Source organism: Notothenia rossii (genome assembly GCF_949606895.1).
Source record: "Notothenia rossii genome assembly, chromosome: 11".
NCBI lineage: Eukaryota > Metazoa > Chordata > Actinopteri > Perciformes > Nototheniidae > Notothenia > Notothenia rossii.
The window spans coordinates 811,703-832,248 of NC_136910.1; the positions used below are offsets into that span (position 1 = coordinate 811,703).

At 31.6% G+C, this 20,546-nt stretch overlaps 1 protein-coding gene across 1 annotated transcript in view; it reads left to right on the forward strand.

Moving 5' to 3' along the window:
• Nucleotides 1–1,435: 1,435 nt before the first annotated feature.
• The window catches only part of LOC307024365 (BBSome complex member BBS1-like), a gene marked incomplete at its 3' end in the record, with an annotated part of 21,044 nt that continues 1,933 nt past the window's right edge, over nt 1,436–20,546 (forward strand). Inside the window, exons 1-2 of the mRNA XM_079658430.1 lie at nt 1,436–1,644; nt 9,300–9,704. Of these exons, the coding sequence (XP_079514556.1) occupies nt 9,327–9,704 (378 nt within the window). The 5' untranslated portion in view covers nt 1,436–1,644; nt 9,300–9,326. The remainder of the gene's footprint in view (nt 1,645–9,299; nt 9,705–20,546) is intronic.

Consider the following 20,546-nt stretch of genomic DNA (forward strand, 5'->3'; position numbering starts at 1 on the left):
TACCTCACAGACCTGCTGCACCACCCCCCCCCCCCCTACCTCACAGATTAGATAGATGGATTAATTTGACCCTATAGAAAAGCTGTGTTATTTATAGCGGAGAGTGAGTGTCACTTAAAACAATGTATGATGAGTGAGGTTGTGCCCGAAAGAGGAAAAAAATAAATAATAATAATACAAAAATAAATTATTATTTTTTTGATCTTGTCACTGAGGGCCCTCTTTGCTCAAGGGCCCCTGAGCACTTGCCCAGGTTGCCCATATGGTTAATCCGGCCTTGAGCTATCCAACATGTATCTAGCAAATGTTTAGCAACATTTTAGAAGTGAGGCTACGAGACTAACGTTAGGTCAACTGCCTCACTTTTAATAGTTTGCAAAACATTAGCTAGCACTAGTGTTTTGAAGTTGCTAGCAGCTTATTGGGATGTTATGCTAGATAGACAGGCATTGTTTTGATATCATAAATTAAGCATTATTGTTAGTTAAGCATGTCAGCCTGCAGCCCCACTTGTAACTCTCTGTCTGTAACTCATTGCAGATGGCTGCACTAAAGCAAAGGGCACAGAGAGGAAACCAGTTGTAAGATGTTTCAAAGTTCATTAAACATAATATATGCTTAAATGCATTTCAAAGAAGTTGTGTTTGGACTTTGTGTTATTCTACATTTTGACACCAAGATTTTCTGATTTTACTCCAAATGTATATCGGTTCCAAATATTGATTATCGGTCTCCTTGATTACTAATAATCAGTATCGGCCTTGAAAAAACCATATCAGTCGATCCCTAGTGAGTACGAGTGTGTGTGTGTGTGTGTGAGTGTACGATAGTGTAACTGTGAGAGTGTGTGTGTACGAGTGTGTTCGCGTGAGTGTGTGTACGAGTGTGTTTGTGTGAGTGTGTGTGTGTGTATGAGAGTGTGACTGAGTGTTTATGTGTGTGAGAATAGAATCCTTTGTTTATTTTTATTGTGAGTGAGGCCCCTCAAGTCCCATTTACTAAGGCCTTTGGCCCCTAATCTTGTTGTTTATGTCTGTCTGACTGTTTGTCTGACTGCCTTTAGTTCTTGTTTGTTTGTTTTGCCCCTGTTGTTCTTTGTAAAGCGACCTTGGGTCTCATGAAAGGCGCTATATAAATCCAAGCTATTATTATTATTATTATTATTATTATTATTATTATTATTATTATTATTATTCTGGTTCTGATCCTGATCCTGGTTCTGATTCTGGTTCTCATCCTGATTCTGGTTCTGATTCTGGTTCTGATCTTGACCCTGGTTCTGATTCTGGTTCTGATCCTGATCCTGATTCTGGTTCTGGTTCTGATGAATGAAGAGAGGAAGTTTCATGGTGATTTCTATCAGTGGCCTTAAAACAGACTGTCCCTTCCTGTCCACTAGGGGGCAGTAATGCGTCTGTAAACGGTTAACCCTACCTGCATTAAGCAGCAGGAGCAGAGGAAGAGGAGGCTGCAGGATTATCAACTGTTCGTGATTAACATGAGATTACAGAGCAGCTCTAATCTACCTGGAGACACACTCACATTTATATCGTTTTATTTTACACACGGCGGTGATTAACAACCAAAAGAAACATCCGGATCCAGCACGAGGACAAACTCAGCTACACGGTTTCCTTGGTAACGGTGAGACAGCGTCATACTGATCCACAACAATACCTCTAAATACTGTTTACTGAGAAACATGTTGTTTATTTACCTTTTGGAGGAGGTTAGGGTTTACTTCAGTATTTATATATCCTGCATGTTGTACTTAATACTACTCCAGAGGTGGTACAAGTACTCAGAGCTGGTACTTGAGTAAAAGTAAAAGTACTCAGATTTTGTACTTGAGTAAAAGTAGAAGTACTCAGATCTTGTACTTGAGTAAAAGTAGAAGTACTCAGATCTTGCAAGGCAAGGCAAGGCAAGTTTATTTATATAGCACCTTTCAACACAAGGCAATTCAAGGTGCTTTACAAAAATGAAAGACATTCTGACAAAAGCATTTAAAAAGAGTCATTAAAAAGAAAGATAATAAAAGAAACATTAAAAGAAAAAATACATGAATAAAAAGTACATGAATAAAAAATACATGAATAAAAAATACATGAATAAAAAGTACATGAATAAAAAGTTACAGTGCAGTTTAAGATATGAATAGTTCACACAGAAGTTCCACTTTACTGATGAACACAGCGGCTCAGTGTCAATTAAAAGCAGCGACAAAACGAAAAGTCTTCAGCCTGGATTTAAAAGTAGTGTTCGTTGCAGCGGACCTGCAGGTTTCTGGGAGTTTGTTCCAGATATTTGGAGCATAATAACTGAACTTCTCCATGTTTAGTTCTGACTCTGGGGACAGAAAGCTGACCAGTCCCTGAAGACCTGAGAGATCTGGATGGTTCATCATTTAGCAGGAGGTCAGAAATGTATTTTGGTCCTAAACCATTCAAAGCTTTATAAACAGCAGCAGTATTTTGAAATCTATTCTTTGACACACAGGAAGCCAGAGTAAAGACTTCAGAACAGGAGTGATCCACTTTCTTAGTGTCAGAGAGGAACCAGAGTAAAGACTTCAGAACAGGAGTGATGTGATCCACTTTCTTAGTGTCAGAGAGGAACCAGAGTAAAGACTTCAGAACAGGAGTGATGTGATCCACTCTCTTAGTGTCAGTGAGGAACCAGAGTAAAGACTTCAGAGCAGGAGTGATGTGATCCACTTTCTTAGTGTCAGAGAGGAACCAGAGTAAAGACTTCAGAGCTGGAGTGATGTGATCCACTTTCTTAGTGTCAGAGAGGAACCAGAGTAAAGACTTCAGAACAGGAGTGATGTGATCCACTCTCTTAGTGTCAGTGAGGAACCAGAGTAAAGACTTCAGAGCAGGAGTGATGTGATCCACTTTCTTAGTGTCAGTGAGGAACCAGAGTAAAGACTTCAGAACAGGAGTGATCCACTTTCTTAGTGTCAGTGAGGAACCAGAGTAAAGACTTCAGAACAGGAGTGATGTGATCCACTTTCTTAGTGTCAGTGAGGAACCAGAGTAAAGACTTCAGAACAGGAGTGATGTGATCCACTTTCTTAGTGTCAGTGAGGAACCAGAGTAAAGACTTCAGAACAGGAGTGATGTGATCCACTTTCTTAGTGTCAGTGAGGAACCAGAGTAAAGACTTCAGAGCTGGAGTGATGTGATCCACTTTCTTAGTGTTAGTGAGGAACCAGAGTAAAGACTTCAGAGCTGGAGTGATGTGATCCACTTTCTTAGTGTCAGTGAGGAACCAGAGTAAAGACTTCAGAGCAGGAGTGATGTGATCCACTTTCTTAGTGTCAGTGAGGAACCAGAGTAAAGACTTCAGAGCTAGAGTGATGTGATCCACTTTCTTAGTGTCAGTGAGGAACCAGAGTAAAGACTTCACAACAGGAGTGATGTGATCCACTTTCTTAGTGTCAGTGAGGAACCAGAGTAAAGACTTCAGAACAGGAGTGATGTGATCCACTTTCTTAGTGTTAGTGAGGAACCAGAGTAAAGACTTCAGAACAGGAGTGATGTGATCCACTTTCTTAGTGTCAGAGAGGAACCAGAGTAAAGACTTCAGAACAGGAGTGATGTGATCCACTTTCTTAGTGTTAGTGAGGAACCAGAGTAAAGACTTCAGAACAGGAGTGATGTGATCCACTTTCTTAGTGTTAGAGAGGAACCAGAGTAAAGACTTCAGAACAGGAGTGATCCACTTTCTTAGTGTCAGTGAGGAACCAGAGTAAAGACTTCAGAACAGGAGTGATCCACTTTCTTAGTGTTAGAGAGGAACCAGAGTAAAGACTTCAGAACAGAAGTGATGTGATCCACTTTCTTAGTGTCAGAGAGGAACCAGAGTAAAGACTTCAGAACAGGAGTGATGTGATCCACTTTCTTAGTGTTAGAGAGGAACCAGAGTAAAGACTTCAGAACAGGAGTGATGTGATCCACTTTCTTAGTGTCAGTGAGGAACCAGAGTAAAGACTTCAGAACAGGAGTGATGTGATCCACTTTCTTAGTGTTAGTGAGGAACCAGAGTAAAGACTTCAGAACAGGCGTGATGTGATCCACTTTCTTAGTGTTAGAGAGGAACCAGAGTAAAGACTTCAGAACAGGAGTGATGTGATCCACTTTCTTAGTGTCAGTGAGGAACCAGAGTAAAGACTTCAGAACAGGAGTGATGTGATCCTCTTTCTTAGTGTCAGTGAGGAACCAGAGTAAAGACTTCAGAACAGGAGTGATGTGATCCACTTTCTTAGTGTCAGCGAGGAACCAGAGTAAAGACTTCAGAACTGGAGTGATCCACTTTCTTAGTGTCAGTGAGGAACCAGAGTAAAGACTTCAGAACAGGAGTGATGTGATCCACTTTCTTAGTGTCAGAGAGGAACCAGAGTAAAGACTTCAGAACTGGAGTGATCCACTTTCTTAGTGTCAGTGAGGAACCAGAGTAAAGACTTCAGAACTGGAGTGATCCACTTTCTTAGTGTCAGTGAGGAACCAGAGTAAAGACTTCAGAACAGGAGTGATCCACTTTCTTAGTGTCAGTGAGGAACCAGAGTAAAGACTTCAGAACAGGAGTGATGTGATCCACTTTCTTAGTGTCAGTGAGGAACCAGTGTAAAGACTTCAGAACAGGAGTGATGTGATCCACTTTCTTAGTGTCAGTGAGGAACCAGAGTAAAGACTTCAGAACAGGAGTGATCCTCTTTCTTAGTGTTAGTGAGGAACCAGAGTAAAGACTTCAGAACTGGAGTGATGTGATCCACTTTCTTAGTGTCAGTGAGGAACCAGAGTAAAGACTTCAAAACAGGAGTGATGTGATCCTCTTTCTTAGTGTCAGTGAGGAACCAGAGTAAAGACTTCAGAACAGGAGTGATGTGATCCACTTTCTTAGTGTCAGTGAGGAACCAGAGTAAAGACTTCAGAACAGGAGTGATCCACTTTCTTAGTGTTAGTGAGGAACCAGAGTAAAGACTTCAGAACAGGAGTGATGTGATCCACTTTCTTAGTGTCAGTGAGGAACCAGAGTAAAGACTTCAGAACAGGAGTGATGTGATCCTCTTTCTTAGTGTTAGTGAGGAACCAGAGTAAAGACTTCAGAACAGGAGTGATCCACTTTCTTAGTGTTAGTGAGGAACCAGAGTAAAGACTTCAGAACAGGAGTGATCCACTTTCTTAGTGTTAGTGAGGAACCAGAGTAAAGACTTCAGAACAGGAGTGATGTGATCCACTTTCTTAGTGTCAGTGAGGAACCAGAGTAAAGACTTCAGAACAGGACTGATGTGATCCACTTTCTTAGTGTTAGTGAGGAACCAGAGTAAAGACTTCAGAACAGGAGTGATGTGATCCACTTTCTTAGTGTTAGAGAGGAACCAGTGTAAAGACTTCAGAACAGGAGTGATGTGATCCACTTTCTTAGTGTTAGTGAGGAACCAGAGTAAAGACTTCAGAACAGGAGTGATGTGATCCACTTTCTTAGTGTCAGTGAGGAACCAGAGTAAAGACTTCAGAACAGGAGTGATGTGATCCACTTTCTTAGTGTTAGTGAGGAACCAGAGTAAAGACTTCAGAACAGGAGTGATGTGATCCACTTTCTTAGTGTTAGAGAGGAACCAGTGTAAAGACTTCAGAACAGGAGTGATGTGATCCACTTTCTTAGTGTTAGTGAGGAACCAGAGTAAAGACTTCAGAACAGGAGTGATGTGATCCACTTTCTTAGTGTCAGTGAGGAACCAGTGTAAAGACTTCAGAACAGGAGTGATGTGATCCACTTTCTTAGTGTCAGTGAGGAACCAGTGTAAAGACTTCAGAACAGGAGTGATGTGATCCACTTTCTTAGTGTTAGTGAGGAACCAGAGTAAAGACTTCAGAACAGGACTGATCCACTTTCTTAGTGTTAGTGAGGAACCAGAGTAAAGACTTCAGAACAGGAGTGATGTGATCCACTTTCTTAGTGTCAGTGAGGAACCAGAGTAAAGACTTCAGAACAGGAGTGATCCACTTTCTTAGTGTCAGTGAGGAACCAGAGTAAAGACTTCAGAACAGGAGTGATGTGATCCACTTTCTTAGTGTCAGTGAGGAACCAGAGTAAAGACTTCAGAACAGGAGTGATGTGATCCACTTTCTTAGTGTCAGTGAGGAACCAGAGTAAAGACTTCAGAACAGGAGTGATGTGATCCACTTTCTTAGTGTCAGTGAGGAACCAGAGTAAAGACTTCAGAACAGGAGTGATGTGATCCACTTTCTTAGTGTCAGTGAGGAACCAGAGTAAAGACTTCAGAACAGGAGTGATGTGATCCACTTTCTTAGTGTCAGTGAGGAACCAGAGTAAAGACTTCAGAACAGGAGTGATCCACTTTCTTAGTGTCAGTGAGGAACCAGAGTAAAGACTTCAGAACAGGAGTGATCCACTTTCTTAGTGTCAGTGAGGAACCAGTGTAAAGACTTCAGAACAGGAGTGATGTGATCCACTTTCTTAGTGTCAGAGAGGAACCAGAGTAAAGACTTCAGAACAGGAGTGATGTGATCCACTTTCTTAGTGTCAGTGAGGAACCAGAGTAAAGACTTCAGAACAGGAGTGATGTGATCCTCTTTCTTAGTGTTAGAGAGGAACCAGAGTAAAGACTTCAGAACAGGAGTGATCCACTTTCTTAGTGTTAGTGAGGAACCAGTGTAAAGACTTCAGAACAGGAGTGATGTGATCCACTTTCTTAGTGTCAGTGAGGAACCAGAGTAAAGACTTCAGAACAGGACTGATCCACTTTCTTAGTGTCAGTGAGGAACCAGAGTAAAGACTTCAGAACAGGAGTGATCCACTTTCTTAGTGTCAGTGATGAACCAGAGTAAAGACTTCAGAACAGGAGTGATGTGATCCACTTTCTTAGTGTTAGAGAGGAACCAGTGTAAAGACTTCAGAACAGGAGTGATCCACTTTCTTAGTGTCAGTGAGGAACCAGAGTAAAGACTTCAGAACAGGAGTGATGTGATCCACTTTCTTAGTGTTAGTGAGGAACCAGAGTAAAGACTTCAGAACAGGAGTGATGTGATCCACTTTCTTAGTGTCAGAGAGGAACCAGAGTAAAGACTTCAGAACAGGAGTGATGTGATCCACTTTCTTAGTGTCAGAGAGGAACCAGAGTAAAGACTTCAGAGCTGGAGTGATGTGATCCACTTTCTTAGTGTCAGAGAGGAACCAGAGTAAAGACTTCAGAACAGGAGTGATGTGATCCACTTTCTTAGTGTCAGTGAGGAACCAGAGTAAAGACTTCAGAACAGGAGTGATGTGATCCACTTTCTTAGTGTCAGTGAGGAACCAGAGTAAAGACTTCAGAACAGGAGTGATGTGATCCACTTTCTTAGTGTCAGTGAGGAACCAGAGTAAAGACTTCAGAACAGGAGTGATGTGATCCACTTTCTTAGTGTCAGTGAGGAACCAGAGTAAAGACTTCAGAGCAGGAGTGATGTGATCCACTTTCTTAGTGTTGGTGAGGAACCAGAGTAAAGACTTCAGAGCAGGAGTGATGTGATCCACTTTCTTAGTGTTGGTGAGGAACCAGAGTAAAGACTTCAGAGCAGGAGTGATGTGATCCACTTTCTTAGTGTCAGAGAGGAACCAGAGTAAAGACTTCAGAACAGGAGTGATGTGATCCTCTTTCTTAGTGTCAGAGAGGACTCGAGCAGCGGCGTTCTGAATCAGCTGCAGCTTTCTAATAGATGTTTTAGTGAGAGCTGTGAAGACACCATTGCAGTAGTCCAGTCTATTGAAGATAAAAGCATGGACAAGTTGTACTTGAGTAAAACTAGAAGGACTCAGATCTTGTACTACTTTTACTCAAGTACTTAGATCTTGTACTCGAGTAATTGTAGTTGTAGTATTTAGTTTGGTACTTACTGCCGTAGGGGGTGTTGCTATAGTAGAATTATAGTAGTAGTAGTAATAGTGTTATAGTAGTATTATAGTAGTAGTAATAGTAGTAGTAGTAGTAGAAGTTGTAGTAGTAGTTGTAGTAGTACTACTACTAGTAGTAGTAGTAGTAGTAGTTGTAGTAGTACTAGTAGTAGTAGTAGTAGTAGTTGTAGTAGTAGTAGTAGTAGTAGTAGTAGTAGTAGTAGTTGTAGAAGTACTAGTAGTAGTAGTAGTAGTTGTAGTAGTACTAGTAGTAGTAGTAGTAGTAGTAGTACTACTAGTAGTAGTAGTAGTAGTAGTAGTAGTAGCAGTAGTTGTAGTAGTACTAGTAGTAGTAGTAGTAGTACTAGTAGTAGTAGTAGTTGTAGTAGTTATGGCAAGCCATTTGAGTATTTATTCCACATCCTTGATATCAGACATAAGTAGTAGTTGTAGTAGTACTAGTAGTAGTAGTAGCAGTAGTAGTACTAGTAGTAGTAGTAGTAGTTGTAGTAGTACTAGTAGTAGTAGTAGTAGTAGTACTAGTAGTAGTAGTAGTAGTAGTAGTAGTTGTAGTAGTAGTAGTAGTTGTAGTAGTAGTAGTAGTAGTAGTTGTAGTAGTAGTAGTAGTTGTAGTAGTAGTAGTAGTAGTAGTAGTTGTAGTAGTAGTAGTAGTAGTAGTAGTTGTAGTAGTAGTAGTAGTAGTAGTAGTAGTAGTTGTAGTAGTAGTAGTAGTAGTAGTAGTAGTAGTTGTAGTAGTAGTAGTAGTAGTAGTAGTTGTAGTAGTAGTAGTAGTAGTAGTTGTAGTAGTAGTAGTAGTAGTAGTAGTTGTAGTAGTAGTAGTAGTAGTAGTAGTTGTAGTAGTAGTAGTAGTAGTAGTAGTAGTAGTAGTAGTAGTAGTAGTAGTAGTTGTAGTAGTAGTAGTAGTAGTAGTAGTAGTAGTAGTAGTAGTAGTTGTAGTAGTAGTAGTAGTAGTAGTTGTAGTAGTAGTAGTAGTAGTAGTTGTAGTAGTAGTAGTTGTAGTAGTAGTAGTAGTAGTAGTAGTAGTAGTAGTAGTAGTAGTTGTAGTAGTAGTAGTAGTAGTAGTAGTAGTAGTAGTAGTTGTAGTAGTAGTAGTAGTAGTAGTTGTAGTAGTAGTAGTAGTAGTAGTAGTAGTTGTAGTAGTAGTAGTAGTAGTAGTAGTAGTTGTAGAAGTACTCAGATCTTGTCGTTTACACTCTGTGTTTCTTTATAATGCTGTTGATGTTAAAATGGTGTCTTTTATCATCTGGCTCAGGACAACAGCTAGAAATGAGCAATGTTGGCTAAAGCTGCTCCATGTCCTGTTCTCTGTGACAGTTGATCAATGGGGACTGCCCACCACACTATGTTCAGATACACTAACCTACCCTGTCCCCCTCCAGGCCCCTCCTACCCCCCCTGCTGTCAGCATGTCCTCGGGGGAGCCCTGTGGGGACGGGGGGAAGTGGCTGGAGGCTCACTATGACCCGCTGGCCGGACTCTTCTCCTTCTCGTCCTGCGTGGACCTGGCGGACCTGAGCGGGGACGGGGAGAGTCGGCTGGTGGTGGGCGACCTGGGCACGGGGGGGGGGGGCATGAAGCTGAAGGTGTACCGCGGCACGGCGCTGATGAGCGAGAGCTCGCTTCTGGACCTGCCCTCCGGACTCGTGGCCTTCTTCATGGACCTCCACGAGCCCCGGATCCCCGCCGTGGCCGTGGCCTCCGGACCCTGCGTCTACGTCTATAAGAACCTGAGACCCTACTTCAAGTTCACTCTGCCGGGGCTGAGGGTCAACACGCTGGAGCAGGTGGGGGCGCCTGCATTACTAAATATTACATACTACATATTACATATTACATATTACATACAATATATTACATACTATTTATTACATACTACATATTACATACTACATATTACATATTACATATTACATACAATATATTACATACTATTTATTACATACTACATATTACATACTACATATTACATACTACATACAACATATTACATACTATTTATTACATACTACATATTACATACTACATATTACATACTACATACAACATATTACATACAACTTATTACATATTACATATTACATATTACATACAACATATTACATACAACTTATTACATATTACATACAATATATTACATACTACTTATTACATACTACATATTACATATTACATATTACATACTACATATTACATACTACATACTACATATTACATACAATATATTACATACTACATATTACATACTACTTATTACATACTACATATTACATACTACTTATTACATACTACATATTACATATTACATATTACATACTACATATTACATACTACTTATTACATACTACATATTACATACTACTTATTACATACTACATATTACATATTACATATTACATACTACATATTACATACTACATACTACATATTACATACAATATATTACATACTACATATTACATACTACTTATTACATACTACATATTACATACTACTTATTACATACTACATATTACATACTACTTATTACATACTACATATTACATACTACTTATTACATACTACATATTACATACTACTTATTACATACTACATATTACATACTACATATTACATACTACATATTACATACTACTTATTACATACTACATATTACATACTACATATTACATACTACATATTACATACTACTTATTACATATTACATATTACATATTACATACTACATACTACATATTACATACAATATATTACATACTACATATTACATACTACTTATTACATACTACATATTACATACTACTTATTACATACTACATATTACATACTACTTATTACATACTACATATTACATACTACTTATTACATACTACATATTACATACTACATATTACATATTACATACTACATACTACATATTACATACTACTTATTACATACTACATATTACATACTACTTATTACATACTACATATTACATACTACATATTACATACTACATATTACATATTACATATTACATACTACATACTACATATTACATACAACATATTACATACTACATATTACATATTACATACTACATACTACATATTACATACTACATACTACATATTACATACTACATATTACATACTACATACTACATATTACATATTACATACTACATATTACATACAACATATTACATACAACATATTACATACAACATATTACATACTACTTATTACATACTACATACAACATATTACATATTACATACTACATATTACATACTACATATTACATACAACATACAACATATTACATACTACATATTACATACTACATATTACATACTACTTATTACATACTACATACAACATATTACATATTACATATTACATACTACATACTACATACTACATATTACATACTACATATTACATACTACATATTACATACTACATATTACATACAACATATTACATATTACATACTACATACTACATACTACATATTACATACTACATATTACATACTACATATTACATACTACATATTACATACAACATATTACATATTACATACTACATACTACATATTACATACTACATACAACATATTACATACAACATATTACATACTACATATTACATACAACATATTACATACAACATATTACATACTACATATTACATACAACATATTACATATTACATACTACATACTACATATTACATACTACATACAACATATTACATACAACATATTACATACTACATACTACATACTACATATTACATACTACATACTACATATTACATACAACATATTACATACAACATATTACATACTACATATTACATACAACATATTACATATTACATATTACATACTACATATTACATACTACATACAACATATTACATACAACATATTACATACTACATATTACATACTACATATTACTTACAATATATTACATACTACATACTACATACTACATATTACATACAATATATTACATATTACATACTACATACTACATACTACATATTACATACAACATATTACATATTACATATTACATACTACATACTACATATTACATACTACATACTACATACAACATATTACATACTACATATTACATACTACATACTACATATTACATACAACATATTACATACAACATATTACATACTACATACTACATACTACATATTACATACTACATATTACATACTACATACTACATACTACATACTACATATTACATACAACATATTACATACTACATACTACATATTACATACAACATATTACATATTACATACTACATACTACATACTACATATTACATACAACATATTACATACTACATACTACATACTACATACTACATATTACATACTACATACTACATACTACATATTACATACTACATATTACATACTACATACTACATACTACATATTACATACAACATATTACATATTACATACTACATACTACATACTACATATTACATACTACATACTACATATTACATACTACATACTACATACAACATATTACATACTACATATTACATACTACATACTACATATTACATACAACATATTACATACAACATATTACATACTACATACTACATACTACATATTACATACTACATATTACATACTACATACTACATACTACATACTACATATTACATACAACATATTACATACTACATACTACATATTACATACAACATATTACATATTACATACTACATACTACATACTACATATTACATACAACATATTACATACTACATACTACATACTACATACTACATATTACATACTACATACTACATACTACATACTACATATTACATACTACATATTACATACTACATACTACATACTACATATTACATACAACATATTACATATTACATACTACATACTACATACTACATATTACATACAACATATTACATATTACATACTACATACTACATATTACATACTACATATTACATACAACATATTACATATTACATACTACATACTACATACTACATATTACATACAACATATTACATATTACATACTACATACTACATACTACATATTACATACAACATATTACATACTACATACTACATACTACATATTACATACTACATACTACATATTACATACAACATATTACATACAACATACTACATACTACATATTACATACAACATATTACATATTACATACTACATACTACATACTACATATTACATACAACATATTACATACGACATACTACATATTACATACAACATATTACATACTACATACTACATATTACATACTACATATTACATACTACATATTACATACAATATATTACATACTACATACTACATACTACATATTACATACAATATATTACATACTACATATTACATACTACATACTACATATTACATACTACATATTACATACTACATATTACATACTACATACTACATATTACATACAATATATTACATACTACATACTACATACTACATATTACATACAATATATTACATACTACATATTACATACTACATATTACATACTACATACTACATATTACATACTACATATTACATACTACATATTACATACTACATACTACATATTACATACAACATATTACATACTACATATTACATACAACATATTACATACTACATACTACATATTACATACTACATATTACATACAACATATTACATATTACATACTACATATTACATACTACATATTACATACTACATATTACATACAACATATTACATACTACATATTACATACAACATATTACATACTACATACTACATATTACATACAACATATTACATACTACATACTACATATTACATACAACATATTACATACTACATATTACATACTACATACTACATATTACATACTACATATTACATACAACATATTACATATTACATACTACATACTACATATTACATACTACATACTACATATTACATACAACATATTACATACTACATACTACATACTACATATTACATACAACATATTACATACTACATACTACATATTACATACTACATACTACATATTACATACAACATATTACATACTACATACTACATATTACATACAACATATTACATACTACATATTACATACTACATACTACATATTACATACTACATACAACATATTACATATTACATACTACATACTACATATTACATACTACATATTACATACAACATATTACATATTACATACAACATATTACATACTACATACTACATATTACATACAACATATTACATACTACATATTACATACTACATACTACATATTACATACAACATATTACATACTACATATTACATACTACATACTACATATTACATACTACATATTACATACTACATATTACATACTACATACTACATATTACATACAACATATTACATACTACATACTACATACTACATATTACATACTACATATTACATACAACATATTACATATTACATATTACATACAACATATTACATACTACATACAACATATTACATACTACATATTACATACTACATACTACATATTACATACAACATATTACATACTACATACTACATACTACATATTACATACTACATACTACATATTACATACTACATATTACATACTACATATTACATACTACATACTACATATTACATACTACATACTACATACTACATATTACATACTACATACTACATATTACATACTACATATTACATACAACATATTACATATTACATACTACATACTACATATTACATACTACATATTACATACAACATATTACATATTACATACAACATATTACATACTACATACTACATATTACATACAACATATTACATACTACATATTACATACTACATACTACATATTACATACAACATATTACATACAACATATTACATATTACATACTACATACTACATATTACATACTACATATTACATACAACATATTACATATTACATACAACATATTACATACTACATACTACATATTACATACAACATATTACATACTACATATTACATACTACATACTACATATTACATACAACATATTACATACTACATATTACATACTACATACTACATATTACATACTACATATTACATACAACATATTACATATTACATACTACATACTACATATTACATACTACATATTACATACAACATATTACATATTACATACAACATATTACATACTACATACTACATATTACATACAACATATTACATACTACATATTACATACTACATACTACATATTACATACAACATATTACATACTACATATTACATACTACATATTACATACTACATATTACATACAACATATTACATACTACATATTACATACAACATATTACATACTACATATTACATACTACATATTACATATTACATACTACATATTACATACTACATATTACATACTACATATTACATACTACATATTACATACTACATACTACATATTACATACAACATATTACATACTACATATTACATACTACATATTACATACTACATACTACATATTACATACAACATATTACATACTACATATTACATACTACATATTACATACTACATACTACATATTACATACAACATATTACATACTACATATTACATATTACATACTACATATTACATACTACATATTACATACAACATATTACATACTACATATTACATACTACATATTACATATTACATACTACATATTACATACTACATATTACATACTACATATTACATACTACATATTACATACTACATACTACATATTACATACAACATATTACATACTACATATTACATACTACATATTACATACTACATATTACATACTACATACTACATATTACATACAACATATTACATACTACATACTACATACTACATATTACATACTACATATTACATACTACATACTACATATTACATACTACATACTACATACTACATATTACATACTACATATTACATACAACATATTACATATTACATATTACATACAACATATTACATACTACATACAACATATTACATACTACATATTACATACTACATACTACATATTACATACAACATATTACATACTACATACTACATACTACATATTACATACTACATACTACATACAACATATTACATACTACATATTACATACTACATACTACATACTACATATTACATACTACATATTACATACTACATATTACATACTACATACTACATATTACATACTACATATTACATACTACATATTACATACTACATACTACATACTACATATTACATACTACATATTACATACTACATACTACATATTACATACTACATATTACATACAACATATTACATACTACATACTACATACTACATATTACATACTACATACTACATACAACATATTACATACTACATATTACATACTACATACTACATACTACATATTACATACTACATATTACATACTACATATTACATACTACATACTACATATTACATACTACATATTACATACTACATATTACATACTACATACTACATACTACATATTACATACTACATATTACATACTACATACTACATATTACATACTACATATTACATACTACATATTACATACTACATATTACATATTACATACAACATATTACATATTACATACTACATACTACATACTACATATTACATACTACATATTACATACTACATACTACATATTACATACTACATACTACATATTACATACAACATATTACATACTACATACTACATACTACATACTACATATTACATACTACATATTACATACTACATACTACATATTACATACTACATATTACATACTACATACTACATATTACATACTACATATTACATACTACATACTACATATTACATACTACATACTACATACTACATATTACATACTACATACTACATATTACATACAACATATTACATACTACATACTACATATTACATACTACATATTACATACTACATACTACATATTACATACTACATACTACATACTACATATTACATACTACATATTACATACTACATACTACATATTACATACTACATACTACATATTACATACAACATATTACATACTACATACTACATATTACATACAACATATTACATACTACATATTACATACTACATACTACATACTACATACTACATATTACATACTACATATTACATACTACATATTACATACTACATACTACATATTACATACTACATACTACATACAACATATTACATACTACATATTACATACTACATACTACATACTACATATTACATACTACATATTACATACTACATACTACATATTACATACTACATATTACATACTACATATTACATACTACATACTACATACTACATATTACATACTACATATTACATACTACATACTACATATTACATACTACATATTACATACTACATACTACATATTACATACTACATACTACATACTACATACTACATATTACATACTACATATTACATATTACATACTACATACTACATATTACATACTACATACTACATACAACATATTACATACTACATATTACATACTACATATTACATACTACATACTACATATTACATACTACATACTACATACTACATACTACATATTACATACAACATATTACATACTACATATTACATACTACATACTACATATTACATACTACATACTACATATTACATACAACATATTACATACTACATACTACATATTACATACTACATATTACATACAACATATTACATACTACATACTACTTATTACATACAACATACTACATACAACATACTACATATTACATACAACATATTACATACTACATATTACATACTACATACTACATATTACATACTACATATTACATACAACATATTACATACTACATACTACATATTACATACAACATACTACATATTACATACAACATACTACATACTACATATTACATACTACATACTACATATTACATACAACATATTACATACTACATACAACATATTACATACTACATACTACATATTACATACTACATATTACATATTACATACAACATATTACATATTACATACTACATACTACATACTACATATTACATACAACATATTACATACTACATACTACATACTACATATTACATACTACATACTACATATTACATACAACATATTACATACAACATATTACATACTACATATTACATACAACATATTACATATTACATACTACATACTACATACTACATATTACATACAACATATTACATACTACATACTACATATTACATACAATATATTACATACTACATACTACATACTACATATTACATACAACATATTACATACTACATACTACATATTACATACTACATACTACATATTACATACAACATATTACATACTACATACTACATACTACATATTACATACTACATACTACATATTACATACAGCATATTACATACTACATACAACATATTACATACTACATATTACATACTACATACTACATATTACATACTACATATTACATACAACATATTACATACTACATACTACATATTACATACAATATATTACATACTACATACTACATACTACATATTACATACAACATATTACATTCTACATACTACATATTACATACTACATACTACATATTACATACAACATATTACATACTACATACTACATACTACATATTACATACTACATACTACATATTACATACAGCATATTACATACTACATACAACATATTACATACTACATACTACATATTACATACTACATATTACATACTACATACAACATATTACATACTACATACTACATATTACATACTACATATTACATACAACATACTACATATTACATACTACATACTACATATTACATACAACATACTACATATTACATACAACATATTACATACTACATACAACATACTACATATTACATACTACATATTACATACTACATATTACATACAACATACTACATATTACATACAACATATTACATACAACATACTACATATTACATACAACATACTACATATTACATACTACATACTACATATTACATACAACATATTACATACTACATACAACATATTACATACTACATACTACATATTACATACTACATATTACATACAACATATTACATACTACATACAACATATTACATACTACATACTACATATTACATACTACATATTACATATTACATACTACATATTACATACAACATTACATACAACATACTACATATTACATACAACATATTACATACTACATACTACATACTACATATTACATACAACATATTACATACTACATACTACATACTACATATTACATACAACATACTACATATTACATACAACATATTACATATTACATACAACATATTACATACTACATACTACATATTACATACATACTACATATTACATACAACATATTACATACTACATACTACATATTACATACTACATACTACATACTACATATTACATACTACATACTACATACTACATATTACATACAACATATTACATACTACATACTACATATTACATACTACATACTACATATTACATACTACATACTACATATTACATACAACATATTACATACTACATACTACATATTACATACTACATATTACATACTACATACTACATATTACATACAACATATTACATACTACATATTACATACTACATACTACATATTACATACTACATACTACATATTACATACAACATATTACATACTACATACTACATATTACATACTACATATTACATACAACATATTACATACTACATACTACATATTACATACAACATACTACATACAACATACTACATATTACATACAACATATTACATACTACATATTACATACTACTTACTACATATTACATACTACATATTACATACAACATATTACATACTACATATTACATACTACATACTACATATTACATACTACATATTACATAGCAACATATTACATACTACATATTACATACTACATACTACATATTACATACAACATACTACATATTACATACAACATATTACATACTACATACTACATACTACATATTACATACTACATACTACATATTACATACTACATACTACATATTACATACAACATATTACATACTACATATTACATACTACATACTACATATTACATACTACATACTACATATTACATACAACATATTACATACTACATACTACATATTACATACTACATATTACATACAACATATTACATACTACATACTACATATTACATACAACATACTACATACACATACTACATATTACATACAACATATTACATACTACATATTACATACTACATACTACATATTACATACTACATATTACATACAACATATTACATACTACATACTACATATTACATACTACATACAACATA